Source organism: Calliphora vicina, chromosome 2 (assembly GCF_958450345.1).
Source record: "Calliphora vicina chromosome 2, idCalVici1.1, whole genome shotgun sequence".
Lineage (NCBI taxonomy): Eukaryota > Metazoa > Arthropoda > Insecta > Diptera > Calliphoridae > Calliphora > Calliphora vicina.
The window spans coordinates 51373789-51398233 of NC_088781.1; the positions used below are offsets into that span (position 1 = coordinate 51373789).

Here is a 24445-nt window from a genome sequence, read left to right on the forward strand (position 1 = left end):
TAGAAGTAGCGAATATTTCACATTTTGGCCAAACATATGTGTACAAATTTTTTTCAAAAAAGTCACAAAAGAGAATATTATAAATTTTTGTAATAAATAATCATCTTTATATATATAATTCTTCTGTACGTGTGTTAGTAACTGAACTCATCCTTAACGGCTGTGCCGATTTCGATGAAATTTGATGTGTGTGATTGAGTGGGTCCCTGGATGGTTTAGAGGGCATGGCACCTCCCATACAAAGTAAAAATTTATTATTGCATATCTGGAGTACTATTATAGTGGGAGTCTTCAAACTTTGTGTGAGCTATGGCAGAACAACGTTTGCAGGGACAGCTAGTTAATACATATAAAACACAGCTTTAAAAAAAATGGCAGACAAAATTGTTTGAACCTGTTCGGAGTTTTTTGTTTTCGGAAAAAACATAATTTTCGCTTTAATCAAAAGAAATTTAAGGAATAAGTTAATATGTAATATATATTCCTATTAGTATAAATTTGTACCCAGTTTTTGCTTTCATTAAATTCAGTAAATGTAAAAATTAATCTGAAAAAATAAAAAAAATTAAAACTTTTTTGGGAATCTTTGGTTTCATTTTACCTTTTTAATAAAAAAATATATTAAAATATTTGTATTATTCGGCATTATCAAATTCACCACAAATATCCCAATTATCATAGTCTTCATTATCATAATTATCTTCATCATCATTGTTATAATATTCTTCATCATTATCATCATCACTATCTTCATCGTTGACCAGTAAATGGTCTTGTTCAATAAATGACAACCAGAGTTTTTACACAAAAATTAAAATTAAAAAAAGACCGGGCATTGTCTGAATTTGTTTTTAAAAAAGTTACCAAAAATAAAATATTATCAATTTTAGTTTTTTTCAACCAAAGGTACGTTTCTAATAGTAACATCTCAATTTACTGCAACTTTTTCTATTTGAATCAATAAATTTCATCACTTTTTAAGATGCCCAAGGAAGTTTTTTGTCCGATCAAGAAAAGATTTAAATTAAATTTTTTCACGACCAAGGATGTTCCAATATAGAAATTGGACGTAAAATCGATCGCTCGGAAAGAGTGGTGTGAAATTTCTTGAAGAAAGGTCAAAATTATGGAGTTCGCAAACCTACAAAGGGAAATACAAAACTAACAAGAAGACAACTTAACCTAATAAAACAGAAAGCAACCCACAACAAATTGAATTCCACACAAATAAAGAATAAATTGAATCTTCCAGTGACTTCCAAACACGTTGAACACATTTTACGAAACGATGAAAACATAAAATGGAAAAAGCCGAAATGTAAACCAATGCTAAAAAAGCTCCATAAAGAAAATCTTCTAAAATGCGCAAGAAAATATATGAAATGGACAGATGAGTGGAAAAAAGTAATTTCCTCTGACGAAAAAAAAATTAATTTAGACGGTCCTGACTCATACTCATTCTATTGGCACGATTTGAGATCAAACGATGTTCGGATGTCAAAACGTAATTTCGGTGGTGGCAGTGTTATGGTTTGGGCAGCGTTTTCTGCAGTTGGCAAGTCGAAAATATGTTTTGTTCCGACAAAACTGAATAGTGCGATTTATAACGAACTGTTGGAAGATGCTCTTCTCTCATTTATGGATGGAAAAATTAATGAAGATTACATATTTCAACAAGATAATGCTGCAATCCATGTTTCTAAGCAATCGAAATCTTGGTTTAATGAACATAGCATTCCTCTGTTGGACTGGTCGGCTTGTAGTCCGGACTTAAAGCCAATTGAGAACTTATGGGAATACATGACCCGTAAAGTTTATGCAAATAATGTCCAGAATGGAAGCATAATGACTATGGCATGACTAAGAATTAAACAGGTCTGGGAGGAAATTGATTCCAATCTGCTTAAAAAATTAGTGGAATCAATGCCAGACCGTATTTTTTAAACAATCCATAACAAAGGATCATCCACACATTATTAATAATGCTACAGTGGCCCATAAATTAAAGTGGGTTTATAGGAAAATACCCATAAAAATGGCTGTTAATCTCGAAAATTAAGTAAAAAATAAATAAAGTACATATGATTTTTTTTTGTAACTAATTTAATAAACAAATTTGTAGCCCCCTAAATATGTTCTTGTTTAATTTTTACAAATTTTTTTTAAAAAAAGTAGTGTGCTTTTATAGGAATATGCACCAGTGATACTTTTCTAAAATCCATAAAACTATTTCCAAATTTTACTAACTTAATAGTTGTGGCACATTAAATGCGGAAATTATCACTAATTAAAATTTATCTAATTTTACCCTATACCAACATTTTTAATAAAAACTTTATTTCAATTAATCGTTGAAAGAAAATTAATAGACAAATTAAAATATATAAACTTGTTTTCCTGGAATACAATTACAATTATTATTTTCTTTAAAAATAACTTAAAATTCAAGAAAACACCTGTTCTAATATCAATGCAACACCTTATTAGAAGATGGAAGCACTTGATTAATTTAAGCATTAAAAACATGTTCATTGACCAACAAAATATTTTAAATCAAGATAAGCTTAAAGTCAAAACTAACGTTTGTTTTTTTATTTTGTCCAAACTGTCCTCAATAACTTCCCTTTACGAGTGTACGAAATGCCTAAATTATAAATATATGTTGTCTATTGTATATATTAATAATATTTTAATAAAGGTTATAAATACCAGCAATTTCCAATTATCTATTTGATTATCAATTACAAATGACATGTTATAACTGACTTTTTTACCTTAAATACTAAATTAAACATGCTGGTATGACAAGAAAACAAAAACAAAAATATGCAGACCTTTACAAAAACAAAACTAAATATAAATATAAAATAAAACAATGACTGCACGAACAAAAAAGCAATGCCCTTTAATTAAATTGTTTTCCTTGTCAACGTTATTAAAATGCAAAATTAATTAATATTCAAATGGTGTATTAAACTGTATACAAGTTGCAACAACAATACAAAAGTCACACACAAAAAAACTCCAAATGAATGCACCACTGCTAGTATGTTGCATTCAACTAACTAACTATGTAGCAACTAAATAATAGTTGTTTAAATGTGTGTATCATCTGTGTGTATAACTTAGTTTGCATATCATTATTATATTTATTATAAGTTTAGTTGTTGTTATTTTCTTTAATTTTAGTGGTCAAGTGAATGAAGCCCATTTAAAAGTGGAATAATTAAAGCATTTTTTTTTAATTGAAGTTTAAACTCTTCTGCTATTTTAACAACTTGAATACTTGCAAATATGTTTTTTTTATCTACATATAAGTGCATGATCACAGGAATGTAAGTGCATGTTTGTCTGTTTATAGATAAACATAAATGGTCAGACAGGCAGTCAGCAGCAGGCGGAGTAGCCCAAGTGTCCAAATGGTTTTTTTTGTGCTGTATTCACAGCAACAGATGGCGGGTATTTAAATTTTGGCATTTGTTTGTAACACCTAAGGTAGGGTTACACATGGCAAATATTTGACGAGAAAGACGCAACTTCTTTTATTGGGTATATGACTTAAAATAGATGGCGTATTTTGTGAACGCCGTTTTTGTACATATCTGTCATTTGTTCTCACATAAATATTGAGTGTCGTATGCTGGAAGTTTGGCTTTACTTCTTTAATCTGAAAAAAGTCCCGCTGAAGCGCATCGATTGCTCACCGAATCTTATGGTGAATGTGTTTAATCGGTTTGAATGTGCGACAAATGATTTGTTTGAAGTGAGCATTGGCCAAGAATATTCGGACAGATATGAAACCGTATTATTCCATCATGACAATGCTCGGCCACATGTTGCAATAAGTGTTAAAAAGTATTTAGAATGAAGCGGTTGGGAATCAGTTGCCCGCTTTATAGTCCAGACAGGATATGCTTCACCTAAGATCAAAGTATCCGAAATTGGCTTGATTTCTTTCCTAATCAAAAAAAGGTGAGCAGTTCTTTTAGCTCGGAATCCATATGTTGCCAGGAAGAAGGGAAAATAACATAGCTAACAATGCACTATGTGCTCGTAAAGTTTTCAAGCTGAAAAAATAAAATAATTTCCTTAAGAAAATAAGTGATCTTTTTAAAAAAAAATGGTTATCAGTAATTTGGGAGGGGTTTAGTCCAACTTCTTTTTTAAGTACTCCTCATATTTAACATTTCTGATCAACAAATAGTATTTTCGGGTAAATTTCATCCCCGTAAATCCGTTCCTCTAGGCTCTATCATACCTACAATAGACAGCCACAATTGGTGAATGAGTGTATATATAAGTTTGTCATTCCGTGTTTAACATTGAGAAATATTCATATGATACATATTTAAAGTTTCTCCAAAAATATTTTTTTTTTCTACAAAATGTTTCATTTAGAAAATTGGTTATTTATGGTATTAATAATTAAGTAGTTTTGAAAATAGTAAATGTTTTGAAAACTATATTTCATTACCTTTCCATTGATATATAAAACATTATATCTTATTCTTTATTATACCTAAGTATAATGCATACAAATCACACATCTTTTAAAAAATCTCTATTATGTTAGTCAAGTCAAAGACAGCTTACTATGCGCTTCTCATTTTTTCATGTACCATATCTACTTAGGTTTGTTGTTGTTTTTTTCACTTGCTCGTGATTTCTCGTTGCTTCTAGCATTTGCGAATGTTTACAGTGAGCTTAAGTAAACTTTTCATTCAACAAATTTGAATGACTTTGTGCGTGTTAATAAAATAGAAACAATAGCGTTAACAGAGTCCATGATAGAGATTTTTCATGACAAAAATTTATTTTTCAAAAAAATTTATTTTTTATTAAAAAATAAAATAAATTTTTTACTACAAAATAGATTTTTTTACTAAAAAATAGATTTTTTACTAAAAAATAAGATTTTTTTACTAAATAATAAGATTTTTTACTAAAAAATAGATTTTTCAAATAAGATTTTTAAACTAAAAATAAAAAGGAGTAGCTCTGGTGAAAATTATAAGAATCGGTCCATGATTTCTCCTAGCCCCCATACAAATTTCTTCCCGAAATATGGTTCTATGCTCTATAAATGCCTACAGAATATCCATAAAAAATTTAGCAAAAATAAGTTTCGTGGTAAAAAAAATTTATTACAAAATTGTTCGTGGAAAGGCCCATATCTGACCATAGCCCCCATATAATGTACACTTCCGAAAATCTCTTAAATAAGCATAAATGTCTCTATCAAGATGAAATTCGACATAAATAATACATATATACCAAAATCTCTGTCCTTATTCTATGAAGATCGGCCGATAATTGGTTATAGCTACCATATAAGGACCACTTCCGAAAAACACAATAACCTACACAAATATCTAAAAAATATCAATATCAAAACAAAATTTCACACAGATCCGTAATTTATATTTAGAAATCATACTACAGGATTTTGTGAATATCGGTCCATATTTGACCATAGCTCCCATATAAGGTTCACTTCCAAAAATCAGTTAAGTACTCATAAATCTTTTACAAATACCTTTATCATGCTAAAATTCGACAAAAATAATGCTGAAATACATAGATATCACTGTACCAAATTTTATGCAGATTGGCCGATAGTTGGTCATAGCTCCCCTATAAGGCCCATTTACGAAAAAGTTATTAACATTAAAAAATATTTAAAACTATCGATATCAAAATGAAATTACGCACAGATCAGTAATTTGTATCCAGTAACCATACTTCTGGATTTTGTGAATATCGGTCCATATTTAACCATAGCTACCATATAAGGTCCACTCCCGAAAATCACTAAAATCCTCATAAATTTCTTACAAATATAGTTATCAGGTTGAAATTCGAAACAAATTTATTCAATATATACAAAAATCGATGTATCAAATTTTATGATGATAGGCCCATAATTGGTCATAGCCTCCATATAAGAACCACTTCAGGAAAACACATTAATATCCAAAAAAATCTGTACTGAATCAAAATTTTACATCAATCAGTAATTTGTATCCAAGAATCGTACTACAATTTTTTTTAAATATTGGTCCATAATTCGGCATAGCTCCCATATAAGGTCCACTCTTGTTAATAGCGTTGTTTATATGAAATTCTACAAAAACAGCCCTCAAATACTTAGGACCATAATAGGTCATAGCATCCATATATTAAACCAAAATAGTACACAGATCAGTAATTTGTATTCGAAAATCATAATACTGAATTTTGTGAATATTTGTCCATAATTGGCGACAGCTCTCATATAAATACATAAAAATCACGTTAAAATATTTTATGACAATCGACAACCCCACAACCAAATATTTTGAAATTTGTCTAAATAAATTTTGTGTACCCTTTTTATACTTTTTTTCTTCACTTGAGGTTAAAATGGAAAAATGTTGATCCAAACGTATTAACTAATTATTAAGTATATAAATTCTTAAATTTCATACGTTCCACAGAGGGTTGAAATGTACCAAAAGTGGCGATTAATTCAAAAGCTGAACTTTATCTGTTTCCGTCATGTTTTGCGTGCTGTGGTTAAAATTGAAAATTGTGATATTTCGAGAGCTTATATTTTTTGTTAAATCTGTTAAAAGTAGAAATATTAAAATGGAAACCATCAACTTCAGGTAATTGAGAACATAAATAAATAATTTTTGTTTAGATAAATGTTTTGAAAATATTTTTTAAGATTTTTTTTAAAGTTCTCCATTATTGGGGTTTTTTCGATATATAGATTGAGTTTAAAAAAAATCAGGGCGAGATCGGGTAAATTCCATTAAATGTTCTTAAAATATGAACTTGCAGCTTCTATATATAGAAAAAAAATCGTGCGGGTTTATTGAGGTTTTTTACTTATTTAAGTTATAGTGAAAGAACTCCTCTTGCTAAAAAACATATTCTGATACAAAATAGGTTAAAACATTTTTTTCTTACATTTTTTTTAAAGTTGTGTTTTTATGTATTTATGATTGTTCATTACAAAAATTTATAATATTGTCTTTTGTGGCTTTTTTTTAAAAAAATTTGTACATTTATAAAATTTTGTGAAAAACAAAAATTAGATTTTAAATTAAATTTATGCTAATGTAAATACATATAATAAATTTAAGTATGCTTTTATTTCCAATTTAATTCATTAATTTATCGCTTTCCATTCCAAAGTTACAGCATAAATTGTGAACTAAAGTCTTTTTTTTCAAAAAAACAATAATTTTGTGAAAAACAAAAATTGGATTTTAAATTAAATTTATACTAATATAAATACATATAATAAATTTATTTTTTTAGTAGCACATTAAGTATGCTTTAATTTCCAATTTTATTCATTAATTTATCGCTTTCCATTCCAAAGTTATAGCATATATTGTGAGCTAGGGTCGTTTTTTTCCAAAAAACAATAATGCATTTAACGGGTTAAAAAAAAATTTTTTTAAACTTTTTTTTTCTAAAGTGCTTTGTTTTTATGGATTTATGATTATTCAGTACTAAAAAATTAGAATATTCTCTTTTATGACTTTTTGAAAAAATTTGTACATTTATAAAATTTTGTGTTAAACCAAAATTGGATTTTAAATTAAATTTATATTTTGAATTTTTTAATAGCACATTAAGTATGCTTTAATTTCCAATTTTATTCAATAGTTTATCGCTTTCCATTCCAAAGTTACAGCAAAAATTGTGAAATAAGGTCTTTTTTTCCAAAAAACAATAATGTGCTTAAAGGGTTAAACAAATTTTTTTTTAACCTTTTTTTTCTAAAATGCTGTGTTTTTATGTGCTTATAATAACGCATCAATAAAAAAATATAATATTTTAAAACTACGGCTTCTATGAATTAATCGCCACTTTGGGTACCATTCAACCCACTGTGAGTTCTAATAGGAATTTCAGTTATAAGTTGCAGAATTTATTAAAATTTTTTGTACATTTGAAATAAAATATCGTCTGCGTAAACTAGTCTTTCTAACTTCTAATTGTGATATTGTTTCAGTTGTTATACCATCATATTTAGGTGGAGGGTATTTAAGATTCGGCACAGCCGAATATAGTACTCTTACTTGTTTTTGATACATTTTGTATGATCACAGCTATTTTTAAGACATTTGTATACGTAGAGCCATATTCCGGGAATAAATTTGCTGGGACAAATCATGGACCGATTCTTACGATTTTCAACAGAGCCTGTCGTTTTGTCATTGCAACAATGTGTGCAAAAGTTCGTCGTATTATTTGCAATATATTTGGTCAATTCACAAGTTCTCCTATCATGTCATATTGTCATAATGTCCTAATAATTGGCGACTCGTTGGCTCGGCTTAACCTACTTTTAGGCGTTCGGCTCAGGTCTGTGCTGGTTGGTTACGATAACACAATAAACATAGCATACACAGTAGTATTATTTTTGGAAATTTTTTGCTTGAAAGGCAATAACAACATTTTTAAACCATTGTGAATTATTAGGATATTATGACAATATGACATGATAGGAGAACTTGTGAATTGACCACAGCTTGGTCCTTAACTTTGGTTCAACTTAACTGATTTGATACCCCTAAGTCCTTTTCTTGAGGCACTATCGTGCCAAAAACAGACGGACAGTTGGACGGACTTTAATTCTGCCTTTATTTTACATGCATAATAATAAGTAGTAAAATCATATAACTAAAATCAAATACTATTTCTCTATAATGATACAAATATCGGGGTGGTAGATTTGTTCTACGAAGCCCTGTCGGGTTTTGCTATGTGCAAGTAGTCTTGCAAGAGAGTTGGGATGGTTTTGCTGTTTTGGAATATATTTTTCGCATGTTCTTGCACCGTCCGGCTACTATTTGTTTCGATCGATGAATAATACTCTTTCTGGTATACGTTTTACTTTGGTACAGAATATCCTATATTGGCTTGATTCCTTCATGGCGTCAATGAGATGAGCAGACCTTTTGGCTCGGGATCCTTATGTTTCCAGAAAGATGGGAAAAGATCATAGCTAACACTATGGCTACTTTGAATAAATTTATATTGTACAAATATTTCAAGTAAAAACTCAAGATTTTAAAAAAATCCCACAATTTTAAGTCAAACACCCAATACATTGTTTAAACATTAAGAGACTTATTCATTCCACAGCTCCTTCAAAAAGGCCATATAACAATATTTTACAAAAAAAAACCCAAAGATAAAGAATGTCCTAATAATAACAAATATTTGTTACAAAAAGTTGGTTGTGTGTATTTTGATAGGGGTTTATAAAATTCGACTAAACCGTATGTAGAATTTGGAGTGGTATCTTTTTTTACAAAAAAAATGTACTTAGCAGAGACAACAAAAAATGCCATAGAATAAATGAATGAATGAACGAACGAACTTGCGAGCGAACCACTAATATTAACATTTATACACACGCACTTGCCACAAACACCCATTCATTTGTATGTGCAGCATGTTGTCTATACAACTTCCGTTTTGTTTTAGTTTTATATTATTTTGTTTGTTCATTTTGCTTTCTTTTAGATTGTTTAGTTTTTCTTCATTTTTGTCCAATAGTTTTTAGTTTCAGGCTGCCCGCAAGAGTCGTTAGACAGACGGACAGACAGACAGACTAACACATGCAGATGGTAGATAGTGTTTTGTTTAAATAAATGCACGCTACCATGAAGTAGTGGATACGTTAAGTTTAGTTATGAAATAAATAGCAATGGAAGATATTTGCATTGAATAGGGCTAGTTTAGCTCAGTGTGTATCCTTAGGAATATTTCTAGCTTTGTTTTTTTTTTAATTTTTTGTTGTCAAATTTTGTTGCAATTTTTTTAGTTTGTCTGTAGTTCTGTCTCTGTGAGAATATATTTTATGTGTAGGGGTTTTTTTACTGTTTTTTTTTCTGCTCTTGTATTATTTCTCCTCTAGTTATGGTGGTTATATGTTTCCAATAAATTTGTTTTTATTTTTCAAAAAATGTTCTATTGCTCGAGGTCCAGAAAAGCTATATGCATAGCTTTTTTTTAAAGGCTGTTAGCTATTTTTATATATCATATAAATATTTTTGTTTGTTTGTTATTTTTTTTTTAAATTGGTAGTGGTTGCTTATTACACTATCGAAAAGAGAAACAGCAGCAGCACTTGACTTTAAAACATTTTTGAATTATGTTGTTGAAAAATGACAAAGTGACCGGAAGATAGCGAAACAACCAAAATGTACATATATTTATTTTTAGATACATTAGGCAGGCCCTGTTTGAATGGAATAAAAAGTATTAGCACATTGGTAGTAGGGATGCCAAACGAGACTGGATTTTTTAATAATCGGATACTTATTTTTACCTTAAAAAACACGAAAGCAATTTATCTAGAAGCAACATATTATGATAAGATTTATGATTGTAGTCAAAAAATATTATGATCATTATTAGTAGCATACAATATTATATGATGATCAAATACAGTCGTATTATACTCTATACAAAGGCGTCATATTATGACCCAATGAAATCATATTATGAAACAAAGTAATCTATTTATGATTAAATTATTTCATATTTATAAATGCTCTGATAATATAAATGTTTACAGTAACTCAAATATTAATGAAATTAAAATAAAATATCAATTATATTGTTACGTTTTAAACTTTTCAAAACGTTGGTTTATTTCCTTTAAATAAACCGGATACTTTTGATTGCAAATAAAAGCCGTTTAGTAGTTCGAAAATTGTAACAACTCTTTATTTATTTAAAATGTACAACAATAGTGACTCACTGATTTTTTTATACACGTTTATAAATTCGCAGAAATACAGACACACTTTATAATGTACACGAATTCACTTGAAATACAGCACACTTTAAGGCACAGCGTTGATGTTTACTCGAACAGTGTCTCTTATAAACTCTCACGACTGCAACCATGGCCACTATTTATACACACGCCATCTCTCGTGACCTTTCTACAAGGTTCATTAATTGTCATGACTCTTATTTTCTAGAGCTTTCGAATACACACGCCATATCTGGTGAACTTTCTACAATGTTCTTTAACTGTCAATATATTGTTACAAAGAACATAGTATAGTTTTAGTAACCATGCCGAACCATGTCATTTCTCTGAGTTGGTATGGACAACAAAAACATAAAATCGATGCAAAGAGTAAAAGCGATTTTTTATCTCAACATTTTTCCTTTTTACGTCTTCATACGCTTTTTATAAATAATTTTCTTATTCGAGTTTTAGAATAAAGGTTATTATTATTTAAATAACCAAATGCATCTAAATGTTATTAAAATATTCGGATTCAGCATTTCATATGTAATTTAGTGGGTTTTTCTTTGTAGAGGCGAAAAACTTTAAATTTGTAGGAAAGTTTTTTGTGACAGCTGATTTGTCAGTTCTGATTTGTCAGTTCTCGGTTGTTTCGAGATTAGTTTGGTAATTTATTATGAATTGATTGAAGCCAGAGCAATGTTTCCAAAATATAAAAACTCACTTTGAAAATCATGGTTCAATTCGAAAAACTCATCGGGAATTACGTACATTTTATGGAGCTCATAATCGTACATCAGAGCGATTAATTCGAGAAACTATAGATAGTTTTCGCAATACATTTATTCTTAAGAATCTATACATACTATAAAAGAAAGTGATGTTAGTTGCTACGTTTAAAACTCAAGAATGCCTGGGCCGATTTCGATGATTCCATATAAAATGTATGGGAAAATAAATTTTCGTCATAATTTTTTTTTCGTGGATATTTCTGGAATTTTCTTGTGTATTCTTCTTGACCAGTCCAAGAAGAATACACAAGAAAATTCCAGAAATATCCACGAAAAAAAATTATGACGAAAATTTATTTTCCCATACATTTTATATGGAGGGATTTTACGGCGCCATCTTCATGATAGATGACGTTAATGTTTCCATTACGTTGTGATAATTTTTTGCGACAATTGTTTTCCCACCAAATTTGTGTGATAATTGTTTTTGTAATTGCGCGCTATCGATAAGTAAGCTGCAATGAGGCTATTTGGCGTATATTCTCATTTCCCATTCACGAACGCTATCCGACTATTACACATTTGACAGTGCATCTGGAGTTTATTTCACTGCAGAAATTGACCAGTTTTTTCTCGAAATTAAACGTCGAATACAAGACGCTTTAGTTCCTGCTCCTCCGGATGTGCGTTCTACTGAAGCTCTTGGCCGTATTTATACAGTTCATCCGAAGAATGATGAATGCTTTTACTTGCGACTATTGCTGGTGAATGTTAGTGGGCCGACATCATTTGAGTCACTTCGAACTGTCAACGGTGTAGTGTTGCTAACATTTCGTGCTGCATGTCAGGAACTCAATTTGCTGATAAACTATATGCATTGAGACACGACAATCGCTGAAGCTACTGCTTCTGCATCTCCAAGTATCGCACATTATTTGCGATCATTATTGCCACATGTTTTCCATCAAATTCACGTGAATTGTGGGACAAGTATAAGGATGACATGTCAGAAGAGATTTTGCATCGAGTTCGTATCCATTCAGAGAAGCCCCATCTTGAGATGAATGAAGAGATGCACAACCAGATTTTGTTAGTCAGGTTAGGAATACCATCACCAGATCGTGGACCAAACAAAGCTTTCGAATGAGAATTGCATACCTTAATTGAATCCCCAACAACGAGAAGTGTACGATACGGTGATGAACGCAATAGATAATGGAAATGTTAGCATGTTTTTCCTTGATGCGCCTGATCGCACTGGAAAGACATTCCTAATATCATTGATTCTGGCTACAGTTCGTGCAAGATTAGAAATTGCTGTAGCAGTTCTGAATCACATTATGAAAGATCTGCGTAATGACGAAAGACGTTTTCTGTATATAGAAGCTGAAAGTTCATATTTTAAGAGCATTTAATGGAATTTACCCGATCTCGCCCTGATTTTTTTTAAACTCGAAAAAACCCCAATAATGGAGAACTATAAAAAAAAACTTAAAAAATATTTTCAAAACATTTATCTAAACAAAAATTATTTATTTATGTTCTCAAATATCTGCAGTTGATGGTTCCATTTTAATATTTCTACTTTTAACAGATTTAACAAAAAATATAAGTTCTCGAAATATCACAATTTTCAATTTTAACCACAGCACGCAAAATTTGTAAAAATTATTTGACTTTGTAATTTTAGCAGTTTGTGATGTATTATTTAATGCACTTTAACCCAATACCAAACATGACTGAAACAGATAAAGTTCAGCTTTTGAATTAATCGCCACTTTTGGTACATTTCAACCCTCTGTGCGACGCATCGAATGGATTGATTTCGTTCACACCGAATTTTTACAATTTTGTCTAAACGAAAGAGGAGCTCATTAACAAAGTGTTTCCGAACATTATTTCTAACGACAAAAACTACGATTAGCTGAGTGAAAGAGTCATATTAGCGGCAAAGAACAAGGATGTCGATCATTTAAACAGCACAATTCAAAATCAAATGTTTGGTTCACTGTATTCCTTCAAAGTAGCAGTGTTTTCTGAGTGGACAGCCCTTGGCCGAGTGAACTCGAGTCATTCCAGTGCGTATAACCGGCTGTCGTGGGAATGTTTTTCGATATGGTAGTGTGTATAGGTGTGTCGAAAGCTTTTTTAAACTCAATGAAGACCAGGCATAGGGGATCTCCATTACACTGATTGCTCAGTTATTATGCGGAGCCTATTTATGTAGTCCACACAGGATTTTGGAGCTCTGAATCCAGCCTGTTCGCAACGAAACTCTTTGCCGAGGGAGCTTGCAAGTCTCATGTTGATAGTGTTTGTGATTACTTTATTTATCATTCTTATGAGTGTGATCTCCCTCCAGTTTTTGGACTCCTTGAGATCAACTTTCTTTGAAATATTGATGATCAAACCTTTATTCAGTTCGTCGGAAAGTTCATTATCATCCCGGATCTCTGCACCACATTCTGAAGCAGGAAGGCACTTGTCTGCTTTTAGAAACATTGGTTTGATGTTGTCAGGTCCTGGATCCTTGTGGTGTTTAAAGCCTAGTACTCTGTTCATATTTGCGAAAAATTAGGGTTTTTTATGCAAAAATTTTATCAGCAAAAACATGATCAGCTGTTGGTTTTAATTTCGTTCGAAAGAAGTGCGGCTTATGTTATTTCTTGTGGAAAAATAAGGTTGTATTTCACATGTTTTCCACAATAGGATCAGATTACTATTGACAGCATTTCGCACGAAATTTTGAACAGAGTACCTAGCTTAAGGGCGCAAATAGCGTTTGCTATTTCGGTTATAGAAAAGGAGGTTGTGTGCACGTCCATTGACAACATGTTGGAGTAGTGGTGAACCCAGATAACGAGCTGGCTGTTTTCGGAGGTGATAAGATCTCTATTGTTGTTTCGTAACCGTTTTGAGGAATTTCAGTTTTTCATTATGCTGTATAAATGACGGGTTCTACCTGATTCGGCTGCCGTTTGTGTTTCTGTTTCCGTCCTTTTCCGCTTTTTTGCGAGCGCTGCGCTTTTCTTCTTTATCGAGAGAAGTTCGGGTTTTGACAACGTTTAGTTGGATCTTTATCTCCTACCTCGTTGTTATGAGAATCGACGTAGCGTCATGAATCTTGTGTCCAATATGGTTTGCTGCTTCCTAACATTCAGCTGAATTTTTCAAGGCATGTATGTAAGCGGTTCATCTAGCTTCTGGACATCAAATTTTCTCTGAGTTCCAATTCCATTCCTTACCGCCGCAACTCTTTGTTTAATGGTTCCCACCAACAAATGGTGGTCGCTGGAGCAATCAGTGACAAGTTTGTTTCGCACATCTAATAGGGAGCCGCGACATGTCCTGCTGATGGCGATGAGGTCAATTTGGTTCTCCATGCTGCGATTCGGTGATACCCACGTGACTTTGTGGATTGTTTTGTGTGGAAATATTTTGCCACCTATGACAAATTTATTGCTTAAGAACTTAAAGATAATACGCTTCCACAAAATTTGACAAATGTGTTAACGGTTAGCGGTATAGAGACATGCATGGGAAGGCTCCTATTTAAGCATTACGCAGCAGATCTGCTTACAGGCTTTCAACAACAGACATTCTAATATGCCGAGTATGCAGAGCATTGGCTACCACTCATACGCCGTGTTATATTTAAAGAATTTTGCAATACGGCTGGGTGTCCTTGTATCTGCAAAATAAAGCCTTTAGGAGGGCCTCTTTACTGCAACTATTTCCCGCTGGATATGACTCCATTTATTGGAAAAAATCAAAGTTCCTAGAAAAACATCTTTAGTGCCGTACAACTTATCTAAATTTTTATTAAATTTTGGCCAATAGTTTCTTAATTTTTTGAGCTATCCTAATTTTTATGTATTCCAAACTTGTATGAATGTGTATATTTGTTTGGTGTTGGATACATGTGTAGTTTTCAGTTTCACTCTTCTTCTAAAATACTGGCAACTAAAAACGTGTATGATTTTTGGAATTCATTTCATATGTACGACTTGTTTTAGTACTTTTTTTTGTCTTTCTTCCAAACATTTTTTTCGGGCTTCTTATACTTTTTTGGTTTACAACATGTCTAAACATGAATATATTTTGAAAAATTTATTGTTGTACAGTTTGAAAGGAAATTGTGCGGATGCTCTGTTTAACTTTGTAATAAATTACATTACAGCGACAGACACTTCACTTAAGAAAATTGTAAATAACAGTTTTTAACCAAATCAATCTTCAGTGTTTTGAAATCGTCTATAATTTGACAAATTCTTTGCAAATCTGGTAAAACAGTTTTCAGTATTTTCCACATTCTGTTCAACAAGATAGCTTATTTCGTGTTGTCAACAGACAGGCGAACGGATATAGCTAGATTGTCTTTGAATCATATGAGGTCCCATAATATATAAGATTTTTGGTTCTAAGTATTATCAAAATTTCGATATGTTGCAGAACGCAATGACAAAATCAAAATGAGTTCATTTTAATTTTAATTATCTCAACTAATAAATAAACAACAAAAACGAATTATATTTTGTTTTGTAATTAGATATTGAGGCTTTTAAATATACAAATCTTAGTTTCAAAAAATATGTATTTGAAAAAGAGAAATTTGAATATTTAAAAAATATTTTTTAAATATTTTTTTTAAAAGCTAATAAAAAAGGTTTAGTCTTTTAGGGTTCAAGTATTAATTTCAACTAACAAATTTTCCGAAGATTTTATTAACCACCGCTCGATAACATGGTATAGTATTCAGGCATCCGTTCAAAACCTTCGTCTCGTACAGCTCACTATTGTCCAATAATCGTTCCCTTTGTGATACCTAAAGAAGAAAAATAAAAACAGAAAGAAGGAAGAGGGATATAAAAGTTAAAGAAAAGGGAAATCTATAGATTGAGTTATAGTGAAATTTGCAGGAGTAGAGTGTAGATAAAAAAGAAAAGAAGGAGGAGAGGGGTTGAGAATTCAAGGAATTCGAATAACGCAGACTATCATAGGATGATTGCTGGGTCCCTAATAGGTACAATTTGCATGTCCGGTATTATCAACCATCCGCTTTTCCTGATAAAGGCGTCGATACACCTTAGTTCCTTCAAAGATAACCCGGTGAGGGTACTAAAGAATCGATCACCCAGTTCCGGGCAGTTACAGAAGAAGTGTAGGATGGTCTCTTCTTCATTCTGACAACTTCTACAGAAGTCGTGGTAAGGTAATCCAAGTCTTGCCGCATGAGTACCGAAAGAGCAATACCCGGTTATCATCGCCACCATGTTGCTCAGTCCTATTCGTTGTAATCGAAGTAGTTACGACGTGCATTTATAGTCCTACGCAGGCCATATCATCCTTGGGCAAGTTCGTAATACGCGTCGTGTACCAGTTTCTTGCAGGTTGACAATGGGATTCCACAGATGAAGCCTATTTCGTCGTTCGACATCAAGGCTCCTCTTCCCGCTAAGTAAGCAGCAATACAATTGTCCTCATTATCCCTGTGTCCACGTATCCATGTGAGTACAACTGTCGAATGTCTCGCCATGTCATTTAAGGATGTCCGGCATTCCTGGACCATGTTCGGTGTTGTATAAACACCTACCAGGGATTTAATTGCGGATTTACTGTCAGTATATATACGGATATCTCTACCAGATACACTGTAATATCTGAGCCAGTTTGAAGCTCTCTTATGACCGATGTCTCGGCCTGAATGATGCTGCAACCATTTGGGAGTCTAAAGGATATTCTTATACCCTTTTTGGACCCATCCGTATAGATGATTGCCTCATTTCATCGACGGAGATACCATCAGCAGGCTCTATACTGGATGGGATTGAGAAACCTAAACTCCTCAGGAAGAAGGGTTTGGGGGTGCAGTAATCAATATGATCAGGAAGATTTGGAAGCTTTCTATTATGCAGACATGTCCATAGGATCTAAAATTCCATGCGATGCAGGCGTTGAGACTAAAGGCCGTGTTAAGTGCCAGGAGTCTAAAGAATATTCTTATTCCCCTTTTTGGACCCATATATGATTGCCTCATTTCATCGACGGAGAGACTATCAGCAGGCTCCATACTAGATGGGATTGAGAAACCGAAATTCCACAGGATGAAGGGTTTGGGGTGCAGTAATAAAAAAGATCAGGAAGATTTTGTAAGCTTCCTGTTATGCAGACATGTCCATATGATCTAAAAATCTATGCGTTGCAGGCGTTCAGCCTAAAGGCCGTGTTTAGTGTCAGTTTCCCGGCCATTAGATCTACTGGAATCCAATTGAGTAGATTAAACAGCGACTTCGTCGCCGTAGTTCGCAATGCCCCTGTTATCAGGATTGCCATTCATCTTACTACCCTTTCAAAGAGTATGCGATTGGAGGCCCTATTCATTGCCCTCCACCAGACGGAGACCCCATAAAATAATATAGGTTTAGTAACCGTATCGATTAGCTAATTCATGTTCAAGGGTCTAATCCGCCATCTCGTGCCTATGGCCTTTTTGCAGACTTACATAGCCGTCATTGCCTTAGCTGCTCTTGCCACTATGTTAGGTTTCCAGGATAATTTTCTGCCAGGCACTCTGCATTATCCGAGAGCGACAATTCGGTTCAAATCAGTCGGGGTAGCGTAAAGTTTGGGATCGTAGTCCGAAATGAGAACAATACAAGTTCAGTTTTGCTGGGCTTTACATCCAAACCACTATCGATACTCCATCGATTTAATATTTCGAGTGCATTCTACATCACCCGCATAGGCAACAGTCTTGTAGTTTTGGGAATCCATTTTTCTGAGCAGATAATTTAAGGCCAAATTTAAGGCTGAGGAGTACCTCTTTTGACAGTTCTAGAGATCGTAGTCGTTCCAACTTTAGAACGAATGATTCTATAATTCAGAAGGTACCTAATGAACCTAACTACGGATTGTTCAAGTACTAGTGAATCTATGGCTGATATTATGGTTGCATATTTCACATTGTTGAAGGCTCCTTCTACGTCCAGAAAGACCACAAGTGTGTAATTGCAGAACTCGATAGATTTTTCGATATACCCTACTAGTGTTGAGAGGTAGATTATAATCCCTAGTCAACTGACATTCTAATATGAGTGTCAATTATTCTTTCCAGGGTCTTAAGCAAAAAGGATGATCGACTATCGGCCTGAAGTCCATTGCCTTGGTGTGAAGCCTTCCCACCCTTCGGGATGAAAGTCAAATTGCTTCCATCTTCTGAGAGACAGGCTTGAAATATTGTAATCAGCCATGCATTGTGTGCGAATATTTTTCGCACTGACTATAAGTATCTTTGTTTACTAAGTAATTTGTTCCAAAAAATCAGTTTTATCCCCCCCTTCAAAACATATGTCTTCTTTTATTTTGACTTTTGCTTTCCAAAAAAAAAAAAAAATGAATGACCAAAAACAAACTGTGTACTAACAATTTGCTCTCAAACTCATATATCATTATTGTGTATGTCGTTTGAACTTTACTATATGTTTATGTTAATTATAGATACATTTACATAAACATAGATACAAATACTCCAACATATATGTAAGTAAGTATAAACACAAGTATCTAATGTATCTTTTTAACATTATTTCTTGGTCTTGACCAAATAAAAACGAAATTTATGACTTTAAAGGAAGAGAATTCATACGAAAATAATCAATATTTTACGTAGTTTTTGTCGTCTTCTTCATATTTTTTATTTTGGAGCCTAACAATAAAACACTACTTACTGACTGCCGGATGTGTGCTGTGCGACTGTTCTTTTTTTAATGACCATTATTTTCCTATAAATTATTTATTAGTTAATAATTTTGTTTTACTATTTATTCTAGCAAAACCCATAAATAGTTTTCGTTTTTTTTTTGTATAAAATTATGTTGACAACAAGAAACAAAAAAAAAAACAAAGTGTAGAAAAAAATGTATCTTGAAAATTACTTTAAAATACGCAATAAATTATTATTTAATATAACTACAACGAACTTATGGTAGTTAGTTACATATGAGTGTGTTTCTATTTTCGTATAGTGTAAAGTATAAATTCAAAATGCCACACATTTTAACATTGTAATTGGGTGCGAAAAAGATGTATGTATTATTTATTGTACAGTCTACGAATATTTCAAATACACTTGAATGAATCAATGGAAATAGAGTAAGAATGGGAGAAATGTCTATAAATTGTTTATCGAATCAAAGGTTAGAGGTCTTTAAAATGATATAATTTATTATAATGGTTGTGTTTGAATAGAGTGTTTTGTTAAGAAAGAGTGTTGGAATTTGTGGAATTTAATTATGTAAAAGGGTTATTTAAATCATTTGTATTTGTATGTGGGTAAAAATCTGAATAGGAGGATTAATTTTCCCTCATTTTTAAACCGCAGATTTACAAATTCCAGCTTTGTAATAAAAAAATAAGCGGTGAATAGTATTTTTTTTGTAAATTTTTTATTTATATACATATACATGTATGTATGACCGAACAATTGATGAAAGCAAATGGAAAATTTTAGGAAATTTCAAAAATATTTTGCACTTTTTAGATTTTCGATGCTTCCAAGGTCTAAAATTGTTCTCCATCATCTAAAAACTAAATGCTGAAAATCTTAGTAAAATCGTATAACGTTTAGAGGTTGGATCAAAGACAAAATTATTTTGAAACAATTAAGAAATTATGGTAGATCGAGCCCAACTATACAATACCCTACACTGAGTAAATTAGCAAATACATTTTTTTTTATAAATTTCAGCAATTTTCTGATTACACTATGCAACAAATGAAGACTTTTGGAAAAACACGCTGTCATGACAATATAGGTTCGACTCTAATACAAATGGGTAGTAAAACCCTATACTCAGTTTGGAGATTTTTGTGGTCAATTTTTTTTATGGGATTCCAAAGATTCTGAAAATCAGTGCGCCCTCAAATTAAGGTGTCATCAGTTTTTGACCAACAGCAAATTCATACCGCTTAACTATATATGGCAATACTATAGCTAAGAGTTCACAAAACATATTTTGATTACATGTTAATTTAATAAATTAACAACAAAAATTTAATCATAAAAGACTTTAAAAAAAATATGTATAAAAAATCAAAAATTTAAAAAAAAAAATATTTTATTTTACTTCCCATAAAATTGATTTTTCCATAAATTTCAACTTTCGATATGTTACAAACGGAATGAAAAAATTAAGTTTTTGAAATCTACCAAATTTAAAATAAAATTTTAAATGTCATTATCAGGGCAAGGATTTCTATGCAAATGCATGTTTGTAGTCAGTAACTCAAAATCACTTTTGAAAATTTATCTTTCCGAATCGAAGAATTTGCAACAAAATGGCATCGATTTGTTGTTGCATATTTTGTTATAAATGAATATTTTGCATATTTTTCTTTTAAATGCATATATTTAGCATATTTTTCCATTTTATTACATATTTAATTTTTTTTTGGATATATTTGTATATTAGTGTACACTGTACATTATACCGTACCTCCAAAAAAAATTCCCCGTACATCCCGTAATGTAATGTATTTCTGCAAGGCCGTTACGATCAATTTTTTTTTTTGCCGAACGTAGTGGTCGCCTTTTTTAATTTTTTGTTATATCTTTGCCATTTACAGTCGGATCTTAAAGTATGATATATCAATATTTTTGCTCTAAGGGCCAAGTAGCCCATTCTAGTATTTATCCACCAGATTTTTGTTCCTACCACCCTAATTTCAGAAAATTAATGCTTGCAAAAAGAATACCTGCAGAACAGTCTGCATTTACCATTTTTAGTGCATGAAAATCCTTGCCTTGGTCATTATTAATCTTTAAAATTGCATACGCGGTTTTCGAAAACCCAATGCATTCAAAGTGTCAATATTTGTTTGCGATATTTTAGTAATTGAAACATGTAAGATTTTATATTGGTAACAAGTGTAAAAATAAATTCTTCTCAGTAGGGTTGCGGTTTCGATTCCCGCCAGAGACTCGGAGCGAACAGCTTCGAAGTTTGTGTTTGTTAAAAAAAAAATTGATATTATATCTAAGTACAACACCAATCATCTAATATATTTCTGATTCAATTAAAATTGAAATGTTTATTTATGTTGAATAAGCATTTCATGTAAATATCCAAAATTTTCCAAAATTTCTAAGTAGTACATGCTCATTCAAATAAATTTTCATCTTCATTATTCAAAACTATCCCAGCAGTGCTGGGTGACTGTCCTGAACTATTAATTTTACATATCATTTAGGTTGACGTAGTTATTTATATATCTCCCTTATATCTCCTTTGGGCCAAACTGACCCACAATCTATATTATCGCTAAAATTCTATAAAATTTGTCATTACTTAATGCAAATTAATAGATACTTTTATTTGAATACAAGAAATAAAAAAACATTTTTTCAAGTTAATTTATAGACCAAAATCTCTTTGTAGTGATTGTAAATTAGCATTTTTTAAATACTGCTGCCTATAGTACCACCTGTAAAATATAAAAAAAACCTTAAATAAGATAGCTCCTTTCATAATATGTTGTTTTTATTCCCCTTCTTTTGTTATTTTGCATTGGTTTTGTTGTATAAATTCAATGCCTCTTTCAGCACTACAGTTAAAAACACTTTAGTTTTGGAAGATATTTTTGTCTGCTAAAATACATTCCAAGAATGCAGTTCTTTGATAAAAAAAAGTCTATAGGAATTTCAAATACCTTGAACATTTTTTTTAATATTTTTTGAAAATAGATCTTGTAAAATATTTCTTTTTATTATAAGCTTTATTAGCTACTAGCTGACCCGGTGCGCTTCGCCACCCCAATTAGAAGAAAGAAATAGTACTATCAAGTCTCACTTTGTGAATCTAATTGTAAATGTCTAATTTCTATTTCTGGGTCCATTATTATAGAAAATGCAAAATGTGTTCCTAATTTTAAATTTTTAGGTTTATTATTATAAAATATTCAAAAAGTACCATTGCAATAAGGAAATAGTACCATTGATTATCACTTTTAAATTCGCATTCACTAAACCATAACCCGTCAAGTTTGACTTTTATGGTATTTTTCATTTCCTATATTATCAACTAATTTTGTTTCTATAATACTTAAAATTTAATAAATTATCACAAAACCGAAACCGATCGGTTTTTAATTTTTTAAAACCGAAACCGCGGTTTTGAAATTCTTCGATTTTTTGGAAACTCTAGGTCCATTATTATAGGAAATTCAAAAAAGTATCATTAGAATATATAAAAAGTACCAAAAATCCCCCACTTGTGGTTTCCCACTCACTCGGGTCAATATAAGCTTAATTTCATGGCTTTAGGTTCATTGGTGAAGAAATTACAAAAAGTACCATTCGAATAAAGAAAAAGTACCAAAAAGTCTCCCCCTAGACTTCTCACTCACTTAGGACCATATATGTTTAATTTCGTGTTTCTAAGTCCATTGTTATAGAAAATTCAAAAAAGTACCATTATATTGGTGAAGAAATTACAAAAAGTACCATTCGAATAAAGAAAAAGTACCAAAAAGCAGCCAATTGCGGATTCCCACTCACTCTGGTCCATATAACCTTTATTTCATGTTTCAAGGTTCATTGGTGAAGAAATTACAAAAAGTAACATTCGAATAAAGAAAAAGTACCAAAAAGTCTCCCCTAGAATTCTAACTCACTTAGGACCATGTATGCTTAATTTCATGTTTTTAAGTCCATTGCTATAGAAAATTCAAAAAGTACCATTAGAATAAAGAAAAAGTACCAAAAAGTCTCCCCCTAGAATTCTCACTCACTTATGACCATATATGCTTAATTTCATGTTTCTAAGTCCATAGTTATAGAAAATTCAAAAAAGTACCATTAGAATATAGAAAAAGTACCACAAAACCCACACTTGTGGTTTCCCACTCACTCGGTTTATATATAAGCTTTATTTCATGTTTCTAGGTTCATTGGTGAAGAAATTACAAAAAGTACCAATCGAATAAAGAAAAAGTACCAAAAAGTCTCCCCCTAGAATTATCACTTACTTAGGACCATATATGCTTAATTTCATGTTTCTAAGTCCATAGTTATAGAAAATTCAAAAAGTACCATTAGAATAAAGAAAAAGTACCAAAAAGTCTCCCCCTAGAATTCTCACTCACTTATGACCATATATGCTTAATTTCATGTTTCTAAGTCCATTATTATAGAAATTTCAAAAAAGTACCATTAGATGAACAAAAAAGTACCTATAGTACAGTTCACACATTTTGGTACCTAAATATTATCCCCTATTCCTAACACTAACTTCACTCAAATACATATCAGCTAACTTTAATGTCGATAACTGAAATAATTTAAAATTTAAAAAAAGTACCATTAGGAGAAAAGTACCAATTTCCCTTTTCTTACTTGAACACCCTCAAGTTTGAAATTTAAAAATATTCCATTTTGCCAAAATTGTTTATGCTACAGGCATGTATCAAAATATTAAAATCTGTGTTAATGTGCCCAAGAATAAATATGTTTTAAAAAAAGTACCAAACTGTTTACCCGGATTTGGCCCAATATACACCTTGGTACTCGAGTTCCATATAACACCCTGTTAGTTAATTTTTGTATGAATCCAGGAACCAACGTTAAAAAAAATTATCAAAATTGGCTTAATAATTTCAAATATAATGTATTTTCCCGATTTTATCCCCTTTTCGGTACCTTTTTTATCCCCATTGCTTTGGTAAAATTTAATTCAAATAAATTTCTGTATAGTGGTGAGAGCTCATAATAAAATATTCGTATGTCTATGTCAAATTATAGAAAAACATATTTTATGAAAAAGTACCAAAAATAAACACAATTTTTATCCCTTATGGGTTCGAATTTCCAAAAAGTACCAAACTTATATTTTTTATTTTTTGTTAGTTAAAGAATACAATTTAAAATTTGTTTCTATGTTTATTG

The 24445-nt window shown here is 31.4% G+C and overlaps 1 protein-coding gene across 1 annotated transcript in view; it reads right to left on the reverse strand.

Moving 5' to 3' along the window:
- Positions 1 to 635: 635 nt before the first annotated feature.
- Positions 636 to 24445, reverse strand: part of LOC135950444 (nucleolin-like) — a 178527-nt gene continuing 154717 nt past the window's right edge. The window contains exon 3 of the mRNA XM_065499988.1: positions 636 to 772. Within this exon, the coding sequence (XP_065356060.1) occupies positions 636 to 772 (137 nt within the window). The remainder of the gene's footprint in view (positions 773 to 24445) is intronic.